The sequence below is a fragment of the Pogona vitticeps genome, chromosome 2, assembly GCF_051106095.1.
Source record: "Pogona vitticeps strain Pit_001003342236 chromosome 2, PviZW2.1, whole genome shotgun sequence".
Lineage (NCBI taxonomy): Eukaryota > Metazoa > Chordata > Lepidosauria > Squamata > Agamidae > Pogona > Pogona vitticeps.
The window spans coordinates 31237107-31263633 of record NC_135784.1 but is presented as its reverse complement, the minus strand read 5'-3'; the positions used below and the strand labels follow the sequence as shown (position 1 = coordinate 31263633).

Below are 26527 nucleotides of genomic sequence, written 5' to 3'. Positions count from 1 at the left end.
GAAGATAGGTGTTTGAGAGAGGGGTTAGGGAGGCATATAAGCCTCAATGGGTGGAGCTTTAGATACACTCTGTCTCCTATTTATCACGCTGCCCTTTCATCCCTCCCCAGAAAGATCAGGACCACACCCACCAGAAAGACCACTGTTAACAACCCATGACAAAGGGTAGAGAAGGACTGCAGAGGTGGGATTTTCACTCACATCCCCCAGGGAAGGGAAGGGAAACCAATGTGGAGGATACATCAGGGGCATCCGACCAACTCTCCACAGACTGAAGAAGCTACTTGGATGAGTAGCGAGAAGTTTCAACTTAACTGTAGAACTGCAGAGCTGGTAGGGAACCTCTGGATTGAGTCCCATTCCCCGCCCCCAGAGGCAAAGGGAGGAATCAAACTTCCAACCTCTGACTCTGCAGCCAGATACCTAAACCACTGAGCTATCCAGCAGTTCAATGAAAGTCACTGTTCCTTTTCAAGCATCTCTGTAACCATTAAGGACAGAAGTAATTAAAGGGAAGCACAACAGTCTTGCATTGTGAAATATGTAACACCATAGCTACATAAGCTTTTCCATAGTTGGTAGATAACTTACTTGTGCAATGTCATCTCTATTAGACCCAGGGTAACCATGGGTAACCAGCGGCAGGTGGGATCCAAGCCCGGGATGCCTGAAAGGATCCCACCACCCTCCCCCCGCGGCTTGAGGAGGGTAGGAGGCATGGCGGGACTCTTCAGCAGCCGCCGCGGCTCGGATGCGAGCCGTGGCGGCTGCCGAAGAGTCGGCCATGCCTCCCACCCACACCCACCCCCGCAGCTTGGATCTGAGCCGCGGGGGGAGGGTGGTGGGATCCGGATGCCTTTGAGGCATCCCGGGCTTGGATCCCACCCGCCGCCAGTTACCCAAGCCATGGGTAACCAGCGGCGGGTGGGATCCAAGCCCGGGATGCCTGAAAGGCATCCGGAGCACCCCTCCCTCCCACCCTCCCCTCGCGGCTTGGATCCAACCCGCAGCGGCAACTCCCAGCCATGTCCGATCTCCCCCCACACCATCAGGAGCAGCGGGAGAAGCCGCCCGGTGGAGATCGGATCAGCTTCTGCCTTTCTTCGGAGTAGCCCGGCTTCTCCCAAAGGGCTGCCCCGACTGTGCTTTCAGCATCGGAGGAAGTGCCCGGTGGAGAAGGCAGGAGCCGATCTGTCATTTCTCCTCCACCGGGCACCTCTTCCGCTGCTGCAAGCAACATCGGGACAGCCCTTTGGGAGGAGCCGGGCTGTGGAGAAGGCTGAAGCCGATCCAATCCTTCCCCCACACCATCGGGCGCAGCGCTTTCGGAGAAGCCTCCCGGTGTGGGGGAAAGATTGGATCGGCTTCTGCCTTCCTTCTCCACAGGCCGGCTTCTCCCAAAGGGCTGCCCCGACTGTGCTTGCAGCAGCGAAGAAGGTGCCCGGTGGAGGAGAAGGCAGGAGCCGATCTGTCATTTCTCCTCCACCGGGCACCTCCTCCGCTGCTGCAAGCACAGTCGGGGCAGCCCTTTGGGAGAAGCCTGGTGGTGGGGGAGAAGGCAGGAGCCAATGCCGTCTTCCCCCCCTCTCCCGAGGCTTCTCCCAAAGGGCTGCGCCCGATAGTGGGGGAGAAAACCGGATAATCCATTCCTATTGGAACGGATTATCCGGTTTTCAATGCATCTCTATGGGAAAACGCGTTTCACTTAACAATGTTCTCCCATAGCGATGTTTTTTTTGGAACCAATTAACCTCGCTATGCGAGGCACCACTGTAATCTAACAAAGCTAAGAGGTCATTAACATCAGCTGGCAATTTAACTGTGTTTTTTTTAACTGCAACACAATTCATAATCTAAAGGATTGGCTGGTCCACCCAAAGCATTTTCAGCATAAACCTTTTATTATGTACAGATTAAATTACAACCATCTTTACAGTGCTTGCTGGTGCAATTCACAGCAGCAAAATGAGACAAGGCCCACACTATTTATACAGAGGCAGCACAGGTACACAATGAGCCACGAGTGGTATCCTCCCGGCCTCTTCCAACAAGGTGAGAGAGATACTAGCACAGGGACAAGAAGGCTGCCGGGCTTCCATTTCCTGGTGCCCATTTTTTTGCTCCTCAGTCAGCTGAAAAGAAAAGCAGCAGCGATGGTTTGTGATCTGAGAGCTCCAGGCCCAGCAAGGAGGCCACGGCGAGCTTTTTCAGCTTGCTTGTCAGAGGCTGGGATGGCATGAGCTGCGAGGAAACAAAACACAAACGTCAGTGGGGCAGAAAAGCACTCTCTTGCTTGTTGAGGCCCAAGCAACAGGCGGCCAAGGGTGAGGATTCCGCTGCCCCCTTCCCGCTACACGAGTGTGCATGCATTGGCACTCACCTTGCTTACCCTGTGACACTTTATTAACCCTTGTGAGTTTAGGGAGAAAGTTGAATAGGCATCGTACATCCTGGAAGGGAATTTTTTTAAAAGAACAAAGTCAAACAAAGGTTCCATTGACAGCAAGCCGTTTCCCAACGTAAAAGAAGTGTGTTCTGATTATTATTTTTTTGTGATTGTATTCTAAAGGGGGAGGTACATGGTGGCGCTGCGGGTTAAACCGCAGAAGCCTCTGTGCTGCAGGGTCAGAAGACCAGAAGTCATAAGACTGAATCCATGCAACAGAGTGAGCTCCTTGCCAACCTAGCGGTTCGAAAGCATGCAAATGCAAGTAGATAAATAGGAACCACCTCGGTGGGAAGGTAACAGTGTTCCGTGCCTAAGTCACGTTGGCCACGTGACAATGGAAACTGTCTTCGGACAAACGCTGGCTCTACGGCTTGGAAATGGGGATGAGCACCGCCCGCTAGAGTTGGACACGACTGACTTAAATGTTAAGGGGAACCTTTACCTTACCATTCTAAAAGCCGCAGGTGACACGGACTTCCTGGAAATTATAGGCAAGTGAACGGAATGTATAGTGGTGCCTCACACAACGGGTGCCTCACACAACGATGAATTCACACAACGATGCCTTTTTCTGTTAAATTTGCCGCCTCACACAGCGATGTTTCCTATGGGGGATTTTCACACAACGATGTCTCTTTTTCATTCCTGTAAAAGTGTCTTACAATGTTTGGAAGCCATTTTAAATGCTTGCAATGGTTAGCCCACCTCCTGAAACCTATGCAAACTGATTTTGGTGTTGTTCTGACACTTCGCTAATTTATGGTAATTTTTTGTTTTCTCCATTGAAAACCATTGAATGGTCTGTCTAATGGTTTCCAATGGAGAAAACAAAAAATCATCATAAATTAACGAAGTGTCAGAACAACACCAAAATCAGTTTGCATAGGGTTCAGGAGGTGGGCTAACCAGTGCAAGCATTTAAAACAGCTTCCAAACATTGTAAGACACTTTTACAGGAGCGAAAAGGGAGATCGGGAAGAGCTTTAAAAGGCAAACGGAGATCAAAGAGCCCTTTCCCGATCTCCCTTTTCGCTCCTGTAAAAGTGTCTTACAATGTTTGGAAGCTGTTTTAAATGCTTGCAATGGTTAGCCCACCTCCTGAAACCTATGCAAACTGATTTTGGTGTTGTTCTGACACTTCGTTAATTTATGGTGATTTTTTTGAATTTTCTCCATTGGAAACCATTAGACAGACCATTCAATGGTTTTCAATGGAGAAAACAAAAAATTACCATAAATTAACGAAGTGTCAGAACAACACCAAAATCAGTTTGCATAGGTTTCAGGAGGTGGGCTAACCATTGCAAGCATTTAAAACAGTTTCAAACATTGTAAGACACTTTTACAGGAGCGAAAAAGGACTTTGCAAAGGCATTGAAATGTATTGAGTCGGCTTCAATAGATTCCAATGGAGGAAACATTGTTTCACACAGCGATGTTTCCTATGGGGATTTTCACTCAGCGATGGCAATCTGTTCCAATTGGAACGGATTAACCGGTTTTCAATGCATTCCTATGGGAAATGGTGTTTCACAGAACGATTTTTCACACAACGTTGATTTTTTTGGAACCAATTAACATCGTTGTGTGAGGCACCACTGTATTTCTTACTAGGATTAGCTATAGCTGCTTAATCTTAGCCCTGGCAAACCACTTAAATAGATAAAAGTGGTTCCAGAAAACCAACCCTGGCCTAAGGGTTTACTTGCAGCCCCTTTCCTGCATAGGAGGACTCACTGTTGGAAACAAGTAACCAGCCAAGTTTCAGCTCTGTCGACAATGCAGGCAACAGAACTGTGTCCTAAGCAGGGTTGCTCTGAGAGAGAGAGAGAGAGAGAGAGAGACAGAGACAGAGAGACAGAGACCACTCTCCTTGGAGGACTCACCTGTAAAGTTCACGTTTATCCTTGTAGAACTGAAGGAGGAGGATATGGAAAGGCAACCCAACAAGCCGCCACCGGGCTTGGATGCTCCAGTTCTCTGGGTGTTGCGTCACATTCAGCACCTCCACACGCATATCAACAAAGTAGTTCCAGGCCAGAAACCGGCAGAGGGTCATTGCTATGCGATACATGACTTGGCCACTGGCAGTGAAGGCGGGAAAGTAAAAACAGGAGAAGGATTAGATTAGGGTGGGAATTCAGTCTTGCATATCATTACTATGGAATAGCTCATTTCCCCTATCCATCTCATCCTGAATTTTCAGATCCTCTCTCGTACAGAAATCTATTCCTATGCTTGCATATTATTTTTTCTCCTCCCCTCAAATGGGGACCATTCTTCCACTCCAACCAAGGAGGAACAGCTTGTCCTGCCCTCTAGAGTAGAATGGCACATCTGGAATATCTTGCTGCCTCCCATTGGAAATTAATCCAAGAAACATAGTGTGGTTGCTCCCTTTGAGACAAGAATGCTGCAGATCATGATCATCTGCAAAACTATGACGGATGTTCCCTTCTCTCCTCTCCTTTCCCCCTTAAACAACAGAGACTCATTCAGGGACAAGTTTGTGTCTCATGTTGCAGTTCAAGCACTGGAATGGACATAATGCCATATTCTTCACATATCAAATGTCATCAGGAAATAAATGTTCATTTCATCTCACATCCTTTATTTGTCAGAAAAGAGGGGATTGTCCACACATTTAGATGCAGGTCAGGGAGCGATTCACAAGCATGTGGGAACATTGGGAAAAAACACATGTTGGTCCCAGGGAGGGCATCCTAGGAGCCAGAGAAAGTTTCTGATCTCAAGGGCGAAGAGGAAAAGCTGCCCTTGAAGAGACGGTTCTCATCCAGGAAACTGGAGAAACCTATAGGAGAGAAACCTTGGCGGCCGTTGCCTCCTCCCCTGAAAAGAAATACAGTGGGGGCTCTACTTAAGAACGTCCCTACTTAAGAACAATTCCACTTAAGAACAGCTCCATTTGCTAAATTTTGCTTCTGCTTGAGAATAAAAATCCAAGATAAGAACAGGAAAACAAACCTTTCCTGCTCTTTTTTTAACCTTAGGTCATCTTAGGTTAAAAAAAAGTTCTCCCCCTAGTGGTGTGTGTGTTTAGTCGTTTAGTCGTGTCCGACTCTTCGTGACCCCATGGACCAGAGCACGCCAGGCCCTCCTGTCTTCTACTGCCTCCCGGAGTTGTGTCAGGTTCATGTTGGTTGCTTCGATGACACTGTCCAACCATCTCATCCTCGGTCGTCCCCTTCTCCTCTTGCCATCACACCTTCCTAACATCAAGGTTTTTTCCAAGGACTCTTTTCTTCTCATGAGATGGCCAAAGTACTGGAGCCTCAGCTTCAGGATCTGTCCTTCAAGTGAGCATTCAGGGTTGATTTCCTTTAGAACTGATAGGTTTGTTCTCCTTGCAGTCCAGGGGATTCTCAAGAGTCTCCTCCAGCACCACAATTCAAAGGCATCAATTCTTCGGCAGTCAGCTTTCTTTATGGTCCAGCTCTCACTTCCATACATCACGACAGGAAAAACCATAGCTTTGACTATTCGGACTTTTGTTGGCAAGGTGATGTCTCTGCTTTTCAAGATGCTGTCAAGATTTGTCATCGCTTTCCTCCCAAGAAGAAGGCGCCTTTTAATTTCAGGGCTGCTGTCTCCATCTGCAGTGATCATGGAGCCCAGGAAGATAAAATTTGACACTGCCTCCATATCTTCCCCTTCTATTTCCCAGGAGGTGATGGGACCAGTGGCCATGATCTTAGTTTTTTTGATGTTGAGTTTCAGACCGTTTTTTGCACTCTCCTCTTTCACTCTCATTACAAGGTTCTTTAATTCCTCCTCACTTTCTGCCATCAGAGTGGTATCATCTGCGTATCGGAGGTTGTTGATATTTCTTCCGGCAATCTTAATTCCGGCTTGGGTTTCTTCCAGTCCAGCCTTCCGCATGATGTATTCTGCATATAAGTTAAACAAGCTGGGGGACAATATACAGCCTTGCCGTACTCCTTTCCCAATTTTGAACCACTCAGTTGTTCCATGACCAGTTCTAACTGTTGCTTCCTGTCCCACATATAGGTTTCTCAGGAGACAGATAAAGTGGTCAGGCACTCTCATTTCTTTAAGAACTTGCCATAGTTTGCTGTGGTCCACACAGTCAAAGGCTTTCGCATAGTCAATGAAGCAGAAGTAGATATTTTTCTGGAACTCTCTGGCTTTCTCCATAATCCAGCGCAAGTTAGCAATTTGGTCTCGAGTTCCTCTGCCTCTTCGGAATCCAGCTTGTACTTCTGGGAGTTCTCGGTCCACATACTGCTGAAGCCTACCTTGTAGGATTTTGAGCATAACCTTGCTAGCGTGCGAAATGAGTGCAATTGTACGGTAGTTGGAGCATTCTTTGGCACTGCCTTTCTTTGGGATTGGGATGTAGACTGATCTTTTCCAATCCTCTGGCCACTGTTGAGTTTTCCAAACTTGCTGGCATATTGAATGTAGCACCTTAACAGCATCATCTTTCAAGATTTTAAATAGTTCAACTGGAATGCCATCACCTCCACTGGCCTTGTTGTTAGCCAGGCTTTCTAAGGCCCACTTGACTTCGCTCTCCAGGATGTCTGGCTCAAGGTCAGCAACTACATTGTCTGGGTTGTCCGGGATATCCAAATCTTTCTGATATAATTCCTCTGTGTATTCTTGCCACCTCTTCTTGACGTCTTCTGCTTCTGTTAGGTCCCTTCCATTTTTGTCTTTTATCATGTTCATCTTTGCGCAAAATGTTCCTCTAATATGTCCAATTTTCCTGAACAGATCTCTGGTCTTTCCTTTTCTGTTATCTTCCTCTATTTCTTTGCATTGTTCATTTAAGAAGGCCCTCTTGTCTCTCCTTGCTATTCTTTGGAAGTCTGCATTCAAGTTTCTGTAACTTTCCCTATCTCCCTTGCATTTTGCTTCCCTTCTCCTCTCTGCTATTTCTAAGGCCTCGTTGGACAGCCACTTTGCTTTCTTGCATTTCCTTTTCTTTGGGATGGTTTTCGTTGCTGCCTCCTGGACAATGTTACGAGCCTCTATCCAAAGTTCTTCAGGCACTCTGTCCACCAAATCTAGTTCCTTAAATCTGTTCTTTACTTCCACTGTGTATTCATAAGGGATTTGGTTTAGATTATACCTGAGTGGCCCAGTGGTTTTTCCTAATCTCTTCAGTCTAAGCTTGAATTTTGCTATGAGAAGCTGATGATCAGAACCGCAGTCAGCTCCAGGTCTTGTTTTTGCTGACTGTATAGAGCTTCTCCATCTTTGGCTGCAGAGAATATAATCAATCTGATTTCGATATTGCCCATCTGGTGATTTCCATGTATAGAGTCGCCTCTTGTGTTGTTGGAAAAGAGTGTTTGTGATGACCAGCTTATTCTCTTGACAAAACTCTATTAGCCTTTGTCCTGCTTCGTTCTGAACTCCAAGGCCAAACTTCCCTGTTGTTCCTTTTATCTCTTGGCTCCCTACTTCAGCATTCCAGTCCCCTAGAATGAGAAGAACATCTTTCTTTGGTGTCAGTTCTAGAAGGTGTTGTAAATCTTCATAGAATTGTTCAATTTCAGTCTCCTCAGCAATGCTGGTTGGTGCATAAACTTGGATTATTGTGATGTTGAATGGTCTGCCTTGGATTCGTATTGACATCATTCTATCATTTTTGAGATTGTATCCCATTACAGCTTTTCCCACTCTTTTGTTGACTATGAGGGCTACTCCATTCCTTCTACGGGATTCTTGCCCACAATAGTAGATATGATAATCATCTGAGCTGAATTCGCCCATTCCTGTCCATTTTAGTTCACTGATGCCCAGGATGTCGATGTTTATTCTTGCCATCTCCTGTTTGACCACCTCCAGCTTCCCAACGTTCATAGATCTTACATTCCAGGTTCCTATGCAGTATTTTTCTTTGCAGCATTGGATTTTTCTTTCACTTCCAGGCACGTCCACAGCTGAGCGTCCTTTCGGCTTTGGCCCAACCACTTCATTAGCTCTGGAGCTACTTGTACTTGTCCTCCACTCTTCCTCAGCAGCATGTTGGACGCCTTCCGACCTGAGGGGCCCATCTTCCAGCGTCATATCTTTTAGCCTTTTGTTTCTGATCATGGGGCGTTCTTGGCAAAGATACTGGAGTGGCTTGCCATTTCCTACTCCAGGTGGATTGCGTTTAGTCGGAACTCTCCACTATGTCCTGTCCGTCTTGGGTGTCCCTGCACGGCATAGCCCATAGCTTCTCTGAGTTACTCAAGCCCCTTCGCCACGACAAGGCAGCAATCCATGAAGGAGCCCCCTAGTGGTAGAGTACGTATTAACCAGCTTTGCATTAGTTCCTATGGGAACTAATGCTTCAATGTACGAACGCACCTCTACATAACAAAAAAACAGCCAGAACAGATTAATCGGTTTTCAGTCCATTGCTTCAAAATTAGCTTCGTCAGAAGTGCTTTTAACACTGTTCCCTGACCTAAGGGGAAAAAAAAGAAAAAAATCCCCCTCTAGTGGTAGAAGGCGGAATAGCAGCTTCCCATTAGTTTCTATGGACGGAAAAGAGCAGATACAGATTAAATGGTTTTCAATGCATTCCTATGGGAAATGCAGATTCTACGTAAGAACTTTTCCACTTGAGAACCACCTTCCAATATGGATTACGTTCTTAAGTAGAGACCCCACTGTAAGGGCACAAAGGGATGTATTCCACAGGTGACTTGGGGAAGGGTTGGAGTCCCAGAACCCCCAAGAGGTCACCTGCCATGCCAACTCAACTGGCAAGCCATCCTGGAGTTGACCTATAATTTCCTCCCATTATAATTGGGGCAATGCAGGACATGAGAAAAAGTTTAAAACCAGCAAAAGGATGCTCCACTTTCTATTGTGTCCTACTAGGTGTGAATCCAGAATAGCTTAGGGTTTGGTGCGCCCTCCACTTTCTATGCTTCCATTCACACAAAGTTTGCTCTGCTTTCCAGTGTCTGTTTTCTATGGTCCCCAAGTAACAAGTTACCTGAAAAGCACCCACCAGAAGGAAAATGGATTCGCATCTGCAATTCACAAAACAGGCTGAAGAGATTACTCTCTTGCTTCTACCCTAAAAATGTCCCAAGTGTTTTCAACTTCATCGGGAAGCTGAGAGATACAGTAGGTCTTTTCCCATTCCTTATTCCCAGGACTTACCGTGTTCTCAAATGAAGAATTTCATTGATAAACTCTACATCCTGGGAATAAATTCTATAATCATGACTCTTCAAGAGGAGGTCTGGTAACTGGACAGGGTAGAAAAGAGAACAGGGAGAATGATGAACAGTGAGGAATCCCCCAACCTCATCACAGATTTCTAATTTTCCCTTGTCAAAGATTCCCTTTGTAAACTGTTTGGCCTGATTTTACCCAGCAGAATGGAAATGGTTTCCCTGTAAATTGTAATTTAAAATCTGATCAATTGATCGATCTATCTATTGGTAACAACAAGAAATAAGGGAACCGGTTGGGATTCAAAGAGACCCTGGTACTCCCCTCAAATATTTATGCACAAAATGACCTTTACTAACTGATGGATGCTGGAGTAAAGTGTCCTATTTCTCATGACTGACTTCTTGGCAAGCTGTTGTTGGGGAAGGGCTGGGGGAAGTCTACATTCACATTACCACTTGGCCACCACATGGTTGCTGAGTTGTGTGTGTTTTAATGAAATGCTAAAGAACTTTGAAGATTAACAGGTTTGAGGGGCAATTATTGTTAGAATTTTGAAACCAATTTCATAAAAAACAACAACAAGGAAAGGAGCTTATGAACACAGACATTGTCTGTGCCAAGCTGGGATATTTGTTCGTCCAATGCCATTTTGTTCACAGTCACCAAAATCCTGTTGTCTAGTGTGGCACGTCACATTAGAATATGGCCACCTAATCAATGGGATTTGGTGAGTCAACTCCTGGGCAGGTTCCATTGATTAAGAACATAGGAACATAAGAAGAGCCCTGCTGGATCAGGCCAAGAGCCCATCTAGTCCAGCTTCCTGGATCTTACAGGGGCCCCATCAAATGCCTCTGGGAGCACATGAGACCACTAGAGACCTGTCTCCTGATGTCCCTCCCCCTGCATCTTGCATTTGGAGGTACCTCCCTTTTAAGCATGGAGATGATACGTCCCTATCATGGTTTGTAACCTGCCATGGACTTTAACTCCAGGAATCTGTCCAATCCCCGTTTTAAAGGCATCTAGGCCAGATGCCATCACCACATCCTGTGGCAAGGAGTTCCACAGACTAACAACACACTGTGTAAAGAAATATTTTCTTTGTTCTGTTCTCTCTCTCCCAACACTCAATTTGGGTGGCTGTCCCTTGGTTCTCTGATTGCGTGAGAGGGAAAAGAGCTACTCTCTATCCACTTGATCCATTCCCTGTATAATTCTAGTCGTCTCAGATATCCCCCCTCAGGCACCTTTTCTCTAAAGAGCCCCAAACACTGTAGCCTGTCCTCATAAGGGAGGTGCCCCAGCCCAATCACCATTTGAGTCGCTCTCTTCTGCACCTTTTCCAGTTCCACTATGTCTTTTTTGAGGTGTGGTGACCAGAACTGTATACAATACTCCAGTGCGACCTTACCAGTGTTTTGTACAATGGCATTATGACTGATTGATTGATTGATTGATTTTCAGTCCCTTTTTTAATGATCCCTAGCATGGAATTGGCCTCTTCACTGCCGCCACACACTGGGCTAACACTTCCATAGAGATGTCCACCACCACATTGAGATCTCTTTCCTGATCTGTTACAGACAGCTCAGAAACCAAATAGGCCTACTGCAGTTGTGACTTACTAGGTTAATGTAGGTTAAACTAATGTGACTTACTAAGTTAGGCTCAGTAGAATCAATGAAACTTACAGAGAAGTTGATTCAGCGAGTCTCACTGATTCAGTGGGCCTACTCTAGTGCAACTCTCTAGTGTAAGCAACAGGATTTCAGCCAATCATTGGCAGACACTTTCCAGAGTTGGAGACATTTCCTCCTACCTGATCCTTTTAAAGGAAGAAGCCAAGAGCCAAATGTGACAATTTCAGTAAGTTATCGTCCAAATATTCATAATAGCTAACTCAGTATAATACAGTGGTGCCTCGCTAGACAATTGCCTCGCGGGACGAAACCCCCGCAAAACGATTGTTTTTTGCGATCACTATGGTGCCTCGCAAGACTTTTTTTTTTCTATGACCGTGCTTTGCAAGACTTTTTTTTGAGACTGACGCTTTGCAAGACTTTTTTTTGAAACCGATGCATAGAGAACCTCGCAAGATGATTTTTTCACAAGATGACAATTTTTGCGGAATGAATTAAAATCATCTTGCGAGGCACCACTGTACTCTGAATTATGTGAATTAGGAAGACACTATAAAGAACTATATAATGAACAACTGTATTATAACAAACACCCTTCTATCCTGTGAGGAAGAAAGATATAATAGGAACAAACAAACAAAATATATTCTATGAATGAGCTGAACTGCTTCATGCCAAAATTTTAAGATACTTCTGCACTGAAATTTTCTAAAAGTGAAACAAATAATTCCAAGTCCTTGTTTCTTGTCAGAGGTACAAAATACGATTAACTTACCTAACAGCATGTAGAGACACAAACACCTCTTCCCCCCCACATACAAAATAAAAAACCAAACAAAAACCCTCAAAAAAATCCAGAGGCAAAACCAAATTTTTTTCTATTTCATTCCACTGACATTTTTTCAGTAATAAAACTGGAAATTTTGGGGAACACACAAAAACACTACAATTATTATTACTTTTTTGATAGAGTGAATTCTTTTTAAGTTCTGCTCTTTCAACATGCTAAGAACTGTGAATTATGAAGATACTGATCTTTAACTCAGTACACTAACTTATGTACAAATCTTCATAATGCTCCTATCAGGATCACGGCAAGTTACGCTAGTGCAGTAATGCATATTGGATCTGTATGTTGTATATGGCTAAAATGCACATGAATTACTGCTTTCAAACTCCTGTGTATATTTTAGCCATTTACCTTGACTTAAGAACTTAATCCGTATTGGGAATGCGTTCTTAAGTCGAAACTTCTTAAGTCGAAGCACCATTTCCCATAGGAATGCACTGAAAACTGATCAATGCGTTCTGAGGGAAGGAAAAAGGGGAAAAGGCAGGGGGAAAGGGCTGGAAATTTGAATTTCCTGCTCTTTCCCCCTGCCTTTTTGCCTTTGGAGGTCTCAAAGGGCTTCCTCCGATGTCGGGGGGAAAGCCCTTAAAGACCGCCGAAGGCACCGATTGCGGCGGCAGGGACCCCCAGGGAAGTCTCCCATGGCGGCGGGCAAGCCCTGGGAGACCTCCCTGGGGGTCCCCGCCACAGCGATCTGTGCCTTCGGCGGTCTTTAAGGGCTTTCCCCCCGACATCGGAGGAAGCCCTTTGAGACTTCCAAAGGCAAAAAGGCAGGGGGAAAGGGTGGGAAATTCAAATTTCCAGGCCTTTCCCCCTGCCTTTTTGCCTCTGGAGGTCTCAAAAGGCTTCCTCCGATGTCGGGGGGGAAAGCCCTTGGAGACCTCCAAAGGCGCTGATCGCACCATTCACAAAAATTGGCATCGACTCGAGAACGGAGCCTAAACCTCCAAAGGCAAAAAGGCAGGGGAAAGGGGTGGAAAATTTGAAATTCCCACCCTTTTCCCCTGCCTTTTTGCCTTCGGAGGGCGAGGCTCCATTTCGCGAGTCGATGCCAATTTTTGCAAACAGAGCCGTTCGTAACTCGAAATGTTCATGTTCATTATGGGAAACTGCACTGCTTTTAAGTCATTATTTCTAAGTTGTATGCAAGTGTACGTGTGTAACAGGTAAAGTCAGGGAGATGGAGCACAGAATGCTTTTAAGGCAAGGAAGTCTTCTACCTTGTATACAAGCCATCCAGGACGGAACCCAGCCTGCCAAGCTCCTGTCCTAACACTGAGTTCAACCTAACTCTAGAAGACGTTCAGGTCAACCACGCAAAAAGCAAAAGTGCTCAGCTTCAAAGAATACAAGGTCTGACATGCATACCTCCGCCCGCAATTTCTCGTACAGGACTGCGAGATGCTCCTCCATGCTGGGATCACCTTTGCCTGGAGAATTGACTGGGGATTGGGTTCCGGAAGTGGCTTGGAAGGGGGCAAGTGGACCCAGGGCTACCTCCGAAGACGGGTACGGTGACAGGTACTGCCAGCCATGAAAGAGGTTGTGAAGAGAGTCCAGGGAGGCCCCATCGAGCCCTTCGCTGTCTCGCACCTCAATGTCATCCTCTTGCCTCCCATTAACGACAGTGATGGCATCTCCCATGCCTTCAAGTGGGGAGAGTACAGCAGGACGGCAAAAGGCCCTGTTCTCTAGACTCGGCAATGGTGAGCAAAGGCTCGCCTTTGGTTCCGCATAGCCGGCAACAGCAAAGTGGCTTCTGGAAGGCATGGACGGAGTCAGGAAAATGCCGGGAGCTTCCAGAGGTTTCTTGGAGACTGCTGATTGGAATCTTGGCCCGATGGAACTGGCAGGGAGAAGACCTGGAGGCAATTTATCCCAGGAGGCATCCAAGTCCTGGAAGGAAAGGACAAGGAAGCCTTTGAGAACAATGAAACCCGCATTACCTACCAAGTAGAGTCAAATCTGACTTTCCTACTCTTGAGAGAGAAAAGCAGGTGGCTCTTCCATTGACCTCCTTCTCCCACATCACCCTGGACATAGAATGACCAAGACCAGAAGATGGGCATGAACTGCCGAACCTGCAGTTTGTGCTGGCTCGTACTTTGGCTGAACAGATGTTTGGTGCTTTCCAGCCCTGCCTCCTCTGACCGGCAGCCACCGAGAGGCAACACCCAAAACAGGCAGGCTAAGGAAGCTGGAGTGCTGCCTCTCTGAATGGGCACCTGTCGGAGGAGGCGGGGCTGAGAAGCACCAAACATTTATTCGGCCAAAGTACAAACCGGGCACAAACTTCCAGTTCAGTTCCATTCTTTTATTGGGGGCAAATCTGGAGTTATTGTGTTATTTTAAAGCCAAGTTCCTGATTTTCTGCCCACTTCGTCTTTCAAATAAATATGATGAGATAAATTATATAAAATTCTACAATCTAAGTAACAAAATCTTCAGAACACAGCCAAAGAGCCCAAAAAACCCACAACAACCATAAGTAACAATTCAATTGGCAAAACTAGGCAGTAAACACAACCCTGGCAAGAACACTTCTGCAAATTAGGACAGTGGAATATTACAGATCAGGAGAAAGGAGCACAGGGTTGATTTGAGTTAAAGAGAGAGAGGGAGAGAAAGCTCTTTATGGCTGCAAAGCAACCACTCCTAAGGTGAGAAGAATATGGGTCTGAATCCCCTCTCTAGTAAAGAAACCTAAGGATGGTTGTTGTGGGTTTTTTGGGCTCTTTGGCCGTGTTCTGAAGGTTGTTCTTCCTAACGTTTCGCCAGTCTCTGTGGCAGGCATCTTCAGAAGATGCCGGCCACAGAAACTGGCAAAACGTTAGGAAGAACAACCTTCAGAACATGGCCAAAGAGCCCGAAAAACCCACAACCACCATTAGATCCTGGCCGTGAAAGCCTTCGCAAAAACTTAGGATGTTTGTGATAAGACTGACGCTAATACAATAAAATGAGATGCACTGTAAGGGTAGGGAGAGGAGGAACTACTAATTGAAGATGAGGTCCTGGAATGCCTGCTGGAGCATCTGGTGACCAGGAGTGGCTACTGAAGGGCAACTGTACAAAGTGTGCTCCTTTAAGAAGTAGGTGGTAGACCCAGATAGGCCAAGGCCCCAGTTTCCATCCCAAACTGGCCCACTAGGAAGCCTTGCAGCCTAGAGTTGCTGTCTGCCCTCTTTTACAGGGGACAGGCATCTAAATGAAGAGCTACTGGGGGACTGCCTTCCTTCCAGCTATAGGGTTGTCCAGCCCAAGTTAGTTTTAAAGATAAAAGAACCGCAAGGAGAGAGAGCAAGGACCTTGGAGTCACCCATCGACAGCTAGCACATGGCCAGGAGACTCAGCAGGCACACCCATCACCTGGACAGTCTTCCCCACTCAGGTGAGTTGTAATTCTGTATAAATCATAAAAATAATTTCTAATGTTGCATTCATAGAGAGAGAGAGCTCCATATATAATTTTATACAACAGAGTGTTTTCATTCTGATTGTTAGTGAGCACCCAGTTGTTGCATTTATATTCTTATCGTCATTGTTATATGATCCCCAAGCATGTATTGCGCATATCGTATTCCTGTGTTGTGTTCACACATTTTATGTTATTGTACATTGCTTTGAGATTTCCAAAGCTATGCAGCCTATCAATACTCATCATCATCATCTTAGAACTGCACAGCTGGAAGGGACCCTATGGATCATCAAGTCAAATCCTTACCAAGTAAGCACAGTGGGGAATGAAACTACTCCTAAATAAGTAAATCGCTGTGCCTTCTTAGTGCTCCCCACTTGAACATGCAACTCTTCATTGGGAAATCAGGAACCATCCCTCACTGGGCCAGATTTGACCAATGCCCAGTAGCTGCTAACTTACTCATCATACGACTCCAGAAATGGGTTGTCAGTGCAAGATTCTAAACAAAGTTGTTGTTCCCCATTGGTATGACCTGCTATATAGCTCAGTGATTTAGGTCTCCGGCTACAAAGCCAGAGGTTGGGAGTTCAATTCCCCACTGGGCCTCCTTGACAGGGGCTGGATTTGATGATCTACAGGGTTCCTTCCAGCTGCCGTTCTAAGATTATTATCATTATTATTAATCTATTGGTCAAGTGGGAGGCCAACCAGTGTCCTTTTCTTTGGGTTTGGACCCTGATATATGTAAGCCACAACCACATTTCATTCCTGATAATTCTGGTACTCAGTAATGTCCAATGAAGGGTTACCTACTGCATATATTCTACATACCCTTGCTGTTCTCACCAACTCTTACAAAATCACCGACTACTTTCTGATCCTGCAGTATAGAGGTTATCCCACTGATGATGCGAAACAGAAATCCTGCAATAATTTATGAGGTAGCATTTAGTACTATGAAGTTTGGCGGCTTTCTATGTCTCAGAAATGTGAGGCAAACTTAAAAGATGTGTGGACACTATTTTAGTGACACCCTGAGAGTTACTTTTTGGGGGGACAACTTGCAGAATAATCCAGCCAGTATAACTACATGGCCTGCAGGAGACAAAAGTAACTTTTTCTGTCTTTGGAAATGCAGTACAACCTAGGAAGAGGGTGAAAGAAAAGGTTTGAGGGCAATTAATTGCTGGATACCTCAGTGATTTAAGTAGCTGATTGAAGAGCCAGAAGTTTAGTGTTTGACTCCCCACTGAGCCTCCTTTGCAGGGGCTGGACTTGATGATCCATAAGGTCCCTTCCAGCAATGCCATTCTATGATTATTATTAAAATGCAACAGTCCAGTTCTAATGATACAATTATTTGCCTCGACTACTCATCTAATCCTTTCACTTAATCATCCTCTTCCTTTATGAGGTTTAAATCTAAAGCAGAAAATGTTATATGCAGAACAGAGAAGTAAATAAATGCAATTAAATAGTTTTGCGAGTCCTTGCTAGGCCAAACATTTCTTATGGCGTAGCTTTTTTGGAACTTGGGCAAACTTCAACCCACCCTCCTGTTCCTGGAAGCTTATGTGGTAACAAAATCTGGTTAGCCTCTGTTGTTCTTCCCTGTCAAGTTGGAACCAACTTACAGAGACCTTTAGTAGGCTTTTCAGGGTGAGATACTCAAGCAATGGTTCTGCCAGCTCCAATTCTCCTAGTGAATTTGCATGACTGAGAGAGGATTTGAATTCGGTCCTTGTCCATCACTCTTTATCCACTACACCAGTCATTCTCAACGGGGGGACATCCTAGCACATTTGAAGGAGGGACACAGGCTAGAAATAATTCTCCACGCACCACTTTGTAAGGTTTGTTACGCGACATCTACAGTCCCGATTGGGCCCCTGTTTCTTCCCTATTGCGTTTATGGCGCTGGCCAAAAAAGAAAAAAGGTTGAGAATGGCTGCAATTGCACCACACTCGGCGCAACACCAGGTTAGCCTTTCAAGAGCTTTTAACCCCGGTGCGAATGTGTCACAAGGCAGCCCACCTCCTGCATTTATTTGGGCTACTGCACAGAGGCTGCTCCAGCTCATCCAGTGCCTTTTCCCTTCTGGCTGCAACGTAGTTCCGCCTCTCTCTACTCGCTGCGCCTTCAAGGCACCCCTTCCCACGACACGCGTGCTCGCGTGTCTCCCTGCCCCGTTTTTCCCTACCGACGTTCCTTCCCCTTCTCAAACAGACCGGAGTGGGGGGGGGAAACAGAGGGCACTTGGCTACGCCCCTCCCCGCACTTGGCCACGCCCCCCGCGCGCTTGGCCACCCTGCCCGTCAAGCGCCCTTCTCGCTCCGCGCTCTCTTTCCTTCTCCCTCTTCTCTTACCCGCGGCCGCGCCCGGTGGCAGCACCACGCCGCCGTGTCGCCCTGCCCGGGCCCGAGGCGCCTGGTGCTGCTGACGCGGCCTTCCCATCTCCAAGGGCACCGGGGCCCCAGGCGTCCAGCCACCGCCCGGCTCCGCTGATACATGAGGCGGACACGGCGGGCAGGCGGCTCCGCTCCTTCCTCTCCGCCAGCCCCAACGCCCTCTCCGCCTCAGAATACCGCCCGCTTCAGCCGGCTAACCCAAGGCGCCTGCGCCAGCAGGAGAGGCCGGCTGCGCACGCGCGGTGGTGCAGTCTCCTTGGCTGAAGGAGGAAGAGCGGCGCAAGCGCTCTCTTCATAATGGCCCTTGTTTGGTGAGCGAGCGCGACCTTAGACTTTTCCCCCCTAGTATTGCGCGCATGCGCGGGGCGAAAATGGGCTCGTGGTCCATACGGTCTTGAAAGTTCTTGTGGAATCTTCCACCCATTGTGGAATCTTCTTGTGCTGGGTCAGGATTCTGGATCGTGAGCCATCTGCCGTTCCCCGGCATGTTGCAATAACCATCTACTTCTGGTTACCCCTCCTTCGAGCAAACATCAGTATTTTTCCACGAAATACTCTATATTTTTCGTGAGCTTATAAGCTCACTGGCACAGCCCTTTTGTGCTTGTGTGGTGTAGTATTCCTCCCTGGGCAACAGAAATGGGCTAAACGCACGGGTTACAGTCAGAATCTGGCAAGGTTTCCTTGCTGTGGTTCCTTTTGCAGAAAACAAGAAACAGCCACATACACACACGTGTGAACTGTCAATCCTGAAAGCCTGCAGGAAAGGCAGCTCTCCTTTTTCAATTGGGGCGCAGGGCCTGTTTTACACTATTATGTACCACAATACAGTAATATCAATTATCTGGAAGCTGAATCATGGCAAGTGGACTGTTCAACAGTGCATTTCCAACCTTATAATTTCTCCTCGCTTCCCCCACCCCCCGCAGTTCTATACAGCCCCCTTTCCCCCATAAGCAAAGCTGTCAGATAAGGGTGTGGGTCATATACTTCTGTTTATTCAGTCTGTATGCAGAACATATGAAAGGGGGGTGACAACTGGTGGAAGAAATATCAATAATCATGATATGCAAATGACACCAGAATACCGGCAGAAACCAGCAATGATTTGAAGTGACTCCTGATGAAGACAGAAGAAAATGCAAAGGCAGTCTGCAGTTTTAACAGCAGAAAAACCGCACCTCTACAGATAATTACCCCTCAAATTGTCTATGCCTATTCTAAACAAACAACCCATTCCTCTGCTTTCATATACAGTAGTATCTTTGTATCTGTGGAGCCAGTATCTGCAGTTTCAGGTGTCTACGGTCACCACTGCTACGACTCAGCCTTCCATATGTCCAAATACAGAGGAATTTAAAAAATGCACAGATGAAAAAGCATGCATTTGAGGCTCCATTTTGTTTCAGAGGTCACTCATCTTGCAACTGAGGTTCAAAAATGGTGTGTGGGAACAATATTCCTATCCTAGAGGAAATCAACAATGACTTTGTTCTAGTGTTTCAATTCAGTATTTAATGCCACTTTCAATGTTATTACATGTGTATAAAACTGACAATTACATTTAAAAAGATATAAACATGTAACATAAGGCAATTCAATGTGAACTAAAGTGACCAGATGCCAGGAGGATTTGGCACAATCTAGCTTGTGACATAATAGAGTACAAGCCCAAAAGTTCAAGTATTTTCATCAGGACATCTTAAAATCTCTTCAGAAGATTTCCAATCTCCAAGTTCTTCCACTCTAATTTTAGCCTATATGCTACATGCCATTAATGGTCACGCCTCTATGAAACTGGGAACATTCAGTCCTCCAGGTATTATTGGATTACAAATCTTATCAACCCAAGGCAACAGATCTGATGATGGGGGATGATGGGAAATGCAGTATACCATTTGGAGAGCCAGATGTTCCTGATCTCTGTGTTAAAAAAATACTAAAATTTAGTTAAACATCAATAAATTTGAGGCACTGTATTCTTGTAATTCTTCCCCTTTAAAAAGCCCTATGAGTACCAATCATGGAGAGTTGAACCCTTTCTGTATTTCAGAAAGAAGTGACTGAGGGGTGGACTGTGTAGTATGTCATTTTATAAGATATTTTTGAAACCACTTTTGTTGTCATACTTTGCTCTATTTTTCACTTATTATTAAATCCCTCCTCAGAGAGTATCAGCCAGCAGAGGGAGCTGAACAGATAGATATGCAGGAGGAAGCAGGAAGTGGCAAATTAATACTGTAATTCACTCATGCATATAAGCATCAAGGCACGATCAGGAGATGAAAGGATCAATACAAGACCCAAAGAACAGAAAAAGTGAACAGCCAATTTTGTGTAGAGACCATGAAATTACGTCTGTTCTTTGAGTGACTTCAAGTATAATTTCTGTGTTGGATAACTGGAATTAAACTGTTGCAAGAGCTCCCTGATATGGATTAACTTAATTCAATTTGGAAAATAAGTGGAATGTTGAGATTTATATTCAGATGCAGCAGTATGAGAATTTATTCGCGAAGGCTTTCACGGCGGGGATCTAATGGTTGTTGCTGGTTTTTCGGGCTCTTTGGCTGTGTTCTGAAGGTTGTTCTTCCTAACGTTTCGCCAGTCTCTGCGGTCCTCTGAAGATGCCGGCCACAGAGACTGGCGAAACGTTAGGAAGAACAACCTTCAGAACACAGCCAAAGAGCCTGAAAAACCAGCAACAACCAGTATGAGAATTGTTATCCATTTTCATTACACTGGACAAAATTGAACACTACTTATTTCCTTCAGTATTTCCTTTCTCCTGGACTTCAGGAGAAAGATGCAGAAGCTGACTGTTCTCTTCTGACCCCAAGTTTTGCTTTGAAAGTTCAGGGTATGTTCAACATACAGTACCAGAGAATCCCCAATTTGGGAGTTTAAAAATCTTAATGCAGGGTTTTCATATATCACAAATTTCAGAGGCTACATGACAGTATGCTGTATCCACATGAGTCACATTTGGCATAATTTAATTTGATTACAACGTGTAAAAAAAAGTCACAGCATCATAGCCACATTTAGCTAAGGCACATGAGCATGAGTATTGCAGGTTTGTAAAACTGAAGATTTTTTAAAAATCAAGTATTATTTCAAATACCAGAGAAGGGAATTAATGAGCTTCCATTTCAGCAATAGCTCAGTAAGACAAATAGTTAGGATTTCAAACTAAAGGAAAGTGGTAGGAAACTATTAGGCCCTATACAGTATAGGGACAAAAATTCTTTGGCCATCTAGTTAATGTGGACTGTAATTCCCACAGTCTCTTGGTATTGATGATGCTGTTGGGAATTCTGGGAGCTGAAATTCAAAACATTTAAAGGGCCAAACGAGTTTCCTCTCCTTATGTGAAAGATCAGTAAGAGGCAGAGTGAGCCCCATGCCTCTCCTGGGTTGATCCAAGGGAAAGGAGAAAGAGTCATGTTGGCACTTCAGCCCAAGCTAACGCCAGGCAAGCGGGAGGAATTCCATATCAGAGGGTATGATCCAAGGCAATATTGTCAACAAGATGTACAAAGTGAAGCAGACTTGGTACTCCTTCATATTGGCAAGATCATGACTGACTTGATATTTCATTCACCAAGGTCTAGTATTGCAATACATATACTTCTGGTGGATCCATCTGGCTTCGTAAGGTCCTCCCGCAACTGTCCAGGGTGACTGCCACGGACTTCTGGCGAGAGGTTGCCATCCCTTGTTCTGTCGGAGAGGCAGGCTACCCGCGTCTCCATCACTTTTGCAAGAGGGGTGGCTGTTTGTGACAACTAAAGTGCCACAGTTCTTTGTCCTATCTTCAAGGGCTGAAGCAGCAAACATTTGTGAGTCCATGCTTTTGTGAACTGGAGATTCTTCAGCAGAACGGGCAGTCTCCCCTATTGCTTTGCAGGGAGTTGGCACAGGATCATCTGGACTGCCAATGGCAACACTGTCTGGTCTACTGGAGAAAGAGATGATGTTATGCTAACCAATCAGAGGTGGAAAAAGGCTACATGTCTACTGGCAGCAGGTATACCCTATTTCCCCTAAAATAAGACCTAACCTGAAAATAAGCCCTAGTATGATTTTTCAGGATGCTCGTAATATAAGTCCCACTCCAAAAATAATATAAGTCCTACTTCTAGTTAAGTGAAACCCCGCCCTCCACCAGTGTGCAGCAAGCAGAAGATGACATGACTGCATTTGAATAAATGTAGATGGTTGTACATGACAAAAATAAAACATCCCCTGAAAATAAGCCCTAATGCATTTTTGGAGCAAAAAATAATACTCTGTTTCCCCTAAAATAAGACCTAACCTGAAAATAAGCCTTAGTATGATTTTTCAGGATGCTCATAATATAAGCCGTACACCAAATATAAGCCCCAGTTAAGTGAAACCCTGCCCTCCACCCTTGTGCAGCAACCAGAAGATGACATGACTGTAAAATAAAACATCCCCTGAAAAAAAGCCCTAATGCATTTTTTGGAGCAAAAATTAAATATAAAACCCTGCCTTATTTTCAGGGAAACAGGTATTTGGTTCCCATAAGCTGTTTTTTTACAGTGCTCATTGTGTTTCAAATACATTCTTGGTACACCTACATACCTACATCTACACCATCTTTCCTGCAATGAACCCAAGATGGGTCATGTGAAATAGGTCATGCTGAGACCATGAAACTAGTACAAGGTTACCTAGTGACTTTTATGGGTGGAGATTTGAACCCAAGTCTCCAGAGTCCTATTCCAGCATTGCACCACACCACTACACCAACTCCTCCACCTGAGGTGAAAGAAAAGTCACTGACACTGATCTGAGCTGCTTGGAAGAAGGACAGCCTGAACATGTATCAGCAACAGCTAACATCCAAGGATAGTAGGAACACTGAAAGATTTGTCCCCATCTATTTTAATTATTTATTCATTTAGTTAGTTAAAATATTTTTTATTCCTCCTCTCTCCTTAAATGGACTCAAGGCAGCTTAAAACAATTAAAAGAGACTATATCTAGAGTGTTCATAAGTCATCACTATCTCAATAAAAACTATTTTGGTCCAAATCCGGTTGGGAAAAGCTATGTGCCATGGTAGCACTGCAAGCCGTTTCCCCTTCCCTGCCACATAAACCGTTGTTTGCGCGGTGACCATTAGGTGTGCAGCTTCTACCCATACAATTCTGTCCTTTGCATATACTGTGCATTAATTTTCCTTTTATTGTCAGCCTCCTTGGAGGCCAGCTATATAGTAGAAACCTGGGATAAAAATATTTTAAAACATCATTTCATGAGAGGCACAGCTCAACACATGCATTTTGCCTTAAAAAAAAACGTTCAGGTTTGTACTGGGGAGAGAGATTAATCTTAGGGAAGCAGGAAGGAAAGAAGAGTGCAAATGGGAGTGGAGGAACAACAAAAGAAAAAGGGGACTGACTGCTAGCCACAGGCGAAGGACTCCAAGTAAAGAGCAACCGGAAGAGTCTGTCCAGTGAGAGGGGAGGTGAAGAGACCAGGCGGCCACTTTGCTTGATGGGTGACCAACAATCCCCTAGGCAGGAAACTGCCTCTGGCAGTGGTCCCCAACCTTTTACATACCACTGACAAGTGGTGGTGGGTCCGGGTGCAGGGGTTAGGCCCCCCGTGCTTGCAGGTGGGGTGTGTGTGCTCGTGGGTGGGTAGGGCGTACACTTGTGCATGTGCGGGTGGGTGGACTGTGCTTGTGCGCATGGGCGGGTTGCACTCATGTGGGTGGGGCACTCGTTCATGGGGTTGGGCAAGCTGTGTGTACATGTGGGCATGTATGGGGGGAGTACATGGGGTGGGTGGGAAATCTGTCTCCACGGCATGGTCCTGCCAAGGCCACGGCTACCCGTACTGGGCCACAGCCCGGGGGTTGGGGACCCCAGGCCTATGAGATTGTTCTCTTCTGCATCACCTTTGCAAGATGGCTTGCTTTTGTTCAAGTGGATGGTCCTGACGGTGGAATAGCTTCCTAGCTTTTGGAAGATTGGAAGAGCCTCCCAGCTCTTGCAGTTTAGGGAGAACTGGGGCAATCACAAGTCCTGGGGAGGAAATGGGAAGAGGGAGGTCTTACCGCCTCTCGGGTTCCTTAGATTTCCTTGGTGATCTGGGGACGTCCTTTAAGTCACCTAGAGAAATAGTGGGGAAAACCAGACACATACAGCATTTGATTTATACAGCTAGGGTAGCATTTTCCCAACACTCTCGTCTCCTTGGAAGTTAGGCTAAAATTTAAAAAATGGAGAGAAGTCATTCAGCTCTTTGGCAGGAATTCCTGAGCCTTAAACGCTGGCAAGGAATGAGCCAAGTTTTTACTTCTACCAATTCAAGTTCCATCAATTACTCCATTGTAGATGGTGATGATTACTTCTTGGCAGAAGCCCAGAGGTTGGTGCTGAGGGCAGCACTCGCTATCCTGAGAACCACAGCTTTTTTTTTTCTTTTCTTTTTTATGCTTACTAAGCCGGTGTTTTACAGAGAGGAACACGGGGGGGGGGACTATTTGTTCTTCCATGTCAGTACTGTTTACTCAGTGATTAGTGCTTGTATTTTGTATGTATAAAGGTCCCAAGTTCAATCCCAGCCATCTCCAGTTAAAGGATACAAGTAAGAGGGCTGGATAAGATCCCCATACCAGAAAAGAATCCACCTACAGTCACAGCAAAAGGTACTGAACTAGAGGTGGCAGAATAAGGTACATCCGTGTGTTTTTAATAGATGTTTAATCTATTTGATTAATGTATAAAATTGTTGTTGTTCTCTAACCGTCAACTTGGAACCAACTTACAGCAACCCTAATAGGGCTTTCAGGGTAAGTGAGATATTTAAGGAGTGGTTCTACCAGTTGCACATCCCCAGTGACTTTCCCTGGCCAAGTGGGGATTCGAACCCTGTTCTCCAAAGTATTAGTCCATCACTTTAACCATTACACCACACTAGGTTTCAATATATTAGATACACCAATAAAGATAAACTATAGAACACACAAAGATGCGCTACACGAAGATATACAGATCAAGATTTGCTATAGAAAAAGTGATTACTAAATGAGTTCTTAAGGGCATCAGGGGGCAGAAGGCCGTGGTAAATCTACTGGAGCAGCTGCACTAGATGGGCAACTCTGATTCCTAATAATGGCATCAACCAAATGGTGTCCCCCTAAACTAGACTGCTTAAAATACACACTTGGGGGTGGGGGACTAGAAATAGGTGTTTCTATGAAGGAACTTCTAAACTTGGAGCTAGTACTGGTCACAAATTGTTTCTTAACTCTTAACAAAATCTAATGGCCAGGCTCCTGCTGGGGATTTACGCTGGCCTAAATGTAATTGCGATAGGGATGGGGTGGCGCTGCGGGTTAAACCGCAGAAGCCTTTGTGTGCTCCAGGGTCAGAAGACCAGCAGTTGTAAGATCGAATCCACACTATGGAGAGAGTTCCCGTCGCTTGTCCCAGTTCCTGCCAACCTAGCGGTTCAAAAGCATGTAAATGCGAGGAGATCAATATGTACCACCTCGGTGGGAAGGTAACAGCATTCCATGTCTAGTCATGCTGGCCACGTGACCACGGAAACTGTCTATGGACAAACACTGTCTTTATGGCTTGGAAACGGGGATGAGCACCGTGCCCTAGAGTCAGACATGACTGGACTAAATGTCTAGGGGAATCTTTACCTTTACCTAAATGTAATTACCTAAATGTAATTAACAACTGGGCACTCACGTCCCTGGTTGCATGCAACTTGCAGCGTTTGGCGTGCAACCAGGGATTTGAGCAACAGCTCATTGATTATTGGCAATTAGCCATCTCAATTTATCCAACTACATTTATGCCAGCAAAAGCCCCCAAACAAGATTCTGGGCAATGTTCTTTCATTCTTTATGCCCCTTAATTCTTGGCATTTATCAGGCAGCCTTTGTTTTCTGCGGTGGGGGGGGGGGGAATCCATTTAGTGAGAATGAGGGCAGGTGTACTGAATTAATCAAACCTATGAGTTAACCCATCCTCTTCCCACGGATTCAGTGGGTCTACTCTAGTTGTGCCTAAAACTCCATGTAGGTGCATGATTCCAGGCTTTATTAAGTTACATTTATTTCCATCAGTTCCTTACGACAGACGTGGGTATGACTCAGGAGAAAAGAATATCCGCTCCTGATCCCCAGAACCAGCAAGGTTTCACTCACTTGTTTGTTTACCAGAGTCTTCCAAAAGTTGGCCTGATTTCTCAAAGCGGCTGTAAGAGCATTTCTGAGCCATTAGGATGTCCTTTGGAGGGGTCTTCCTGGAGAATGAGGGGGAGAAGACAAGCAGGAGGGTGGAGATGATGAGGCAGCAGGAAGCAATGGGTAGAGGGGAAGCACCAAGCAAGAATGCAATGAGACAAGGGATATGCTACACAGAAAAAAAGATGGGGGGGAATGATATTGAAGCAGTGGGGCTCTGTTTTATTTCTTAGACAAAAAATACTTATTTGTTCACAATACAATAAGTCTGCCATGTCTGCAGGGTCAGTACCCACAGTTTCAATTATCTCTGCCTTAAAATATTAAATATATCCTCCCCCAAAAA

At 45.5% G+C, this 26527-nt stretch overlaps 2 protein-coding genes across 5 annotated transcripts in view; both read right to left on the bottom strand.

Moving 5' to 3' along the window:
• Positions 1 to 1882: 1882 nt before the first annotated feature.
• Positions 1883 to 18185, bottom strand: C2H6orf136 (chromosome 2 C6orf136 homolog). Of its 3 annotated transcripts, XM_078388765.1 has the most exons (8): positions 17901 to 18038; positions 16365 to 16457; positions 15421 to 15516; positions 13481 to 14008; positions 9602 to 9690; positions 4336 to 4533; positions 2381 to 2450; positions 1883 to 2241 (listed from the first exon to the last, which is right to left on the bottom strand). In XM_078388765.1, the coding sequence occupies exons 3-8, from the start codon at positions 15433 to 15435 to the stop codon at positions 2125 to 2127; spliced, it is 1017 nt and encodes a 338-aa protein (XP_078244891.1). In that variant the 5' UTR covers positions 15436 to 15516; positions 16365 to 16457; positions 17901 to 18038; the 3' UTR covers positions 1883 to 2124. The 3 variants fall into 3 exon arrangements, with proteins under 3 accessions (XP_078244891.1, XP_020667969.3, XP_020667966.3); XM_020812310.3 differs by lacking the exon at positions 16365 to 16457 and having other exon boundaries at positions 17901 to 18040; XM_020812307.3 differs by lacking the exons at positions 15421 to 15516; positions 16365 to 16457 and having other exon boundaries at positions 17901 to 18185.
• A 733-nt stretch (positions 18186 to 18918) lies between these two features.
• Positions 18919 to 26527, bottom strand: part of ATAT1 (alpha tubulin acetyltransferase 1) — a 40097-nt gene continuing 32488 nt past the window's right edge. The window contains exons 10-12 of one of the 2 annotated variants that reach the window (XM_020812287.3): positions 26143 to 26240; positions 24034 to 24088; positions 18919 to 21903 (exon numbers count right to left, since the gene is read on the bottom strand). In XM_020812287.3, the coding sequence (XP_020667946.3) occupies positions 21543 to 21903; positions 24034 to 24088; positions 26143 to 26240 (514 nt within the window). In that variant the 3' untranslated portion in view covers positions 18919 to 21542. The remainder of the gene's footprint in view (positions 21904 to 24033; positions 24089 to 26142; positions 26241 to 26527) is intronic. The other variant, XM_020812288.3, reaches the window with a different exon arrangement.

Excerpts from the sequence above, each read along its gene's own strand:
- C2H6orf136 (XM_020812307.3), bottom strand. The coding sequence starts at position 18,044 with ATGTATCAGCGGAGCCGGGCGGTGGCTGGACGCCTGGGGCCCCGGTGC. Across the intron at positions 9,691-13,480 it reads ACGAGAAATTGCGGGCGGAG|TTACCAGACCTCCTCTTGAA; the intron begins GTATGCATGTCA and ends TACCCTGTCCAG. Across the intron at positions 4,534-9,601 it reads ATTCTTCATTTGAGAACACG|TGGCCAAGTCATGTATCGCA; the intron begins GTAAGTCCTGGG and ends CTTCACTGCCAG.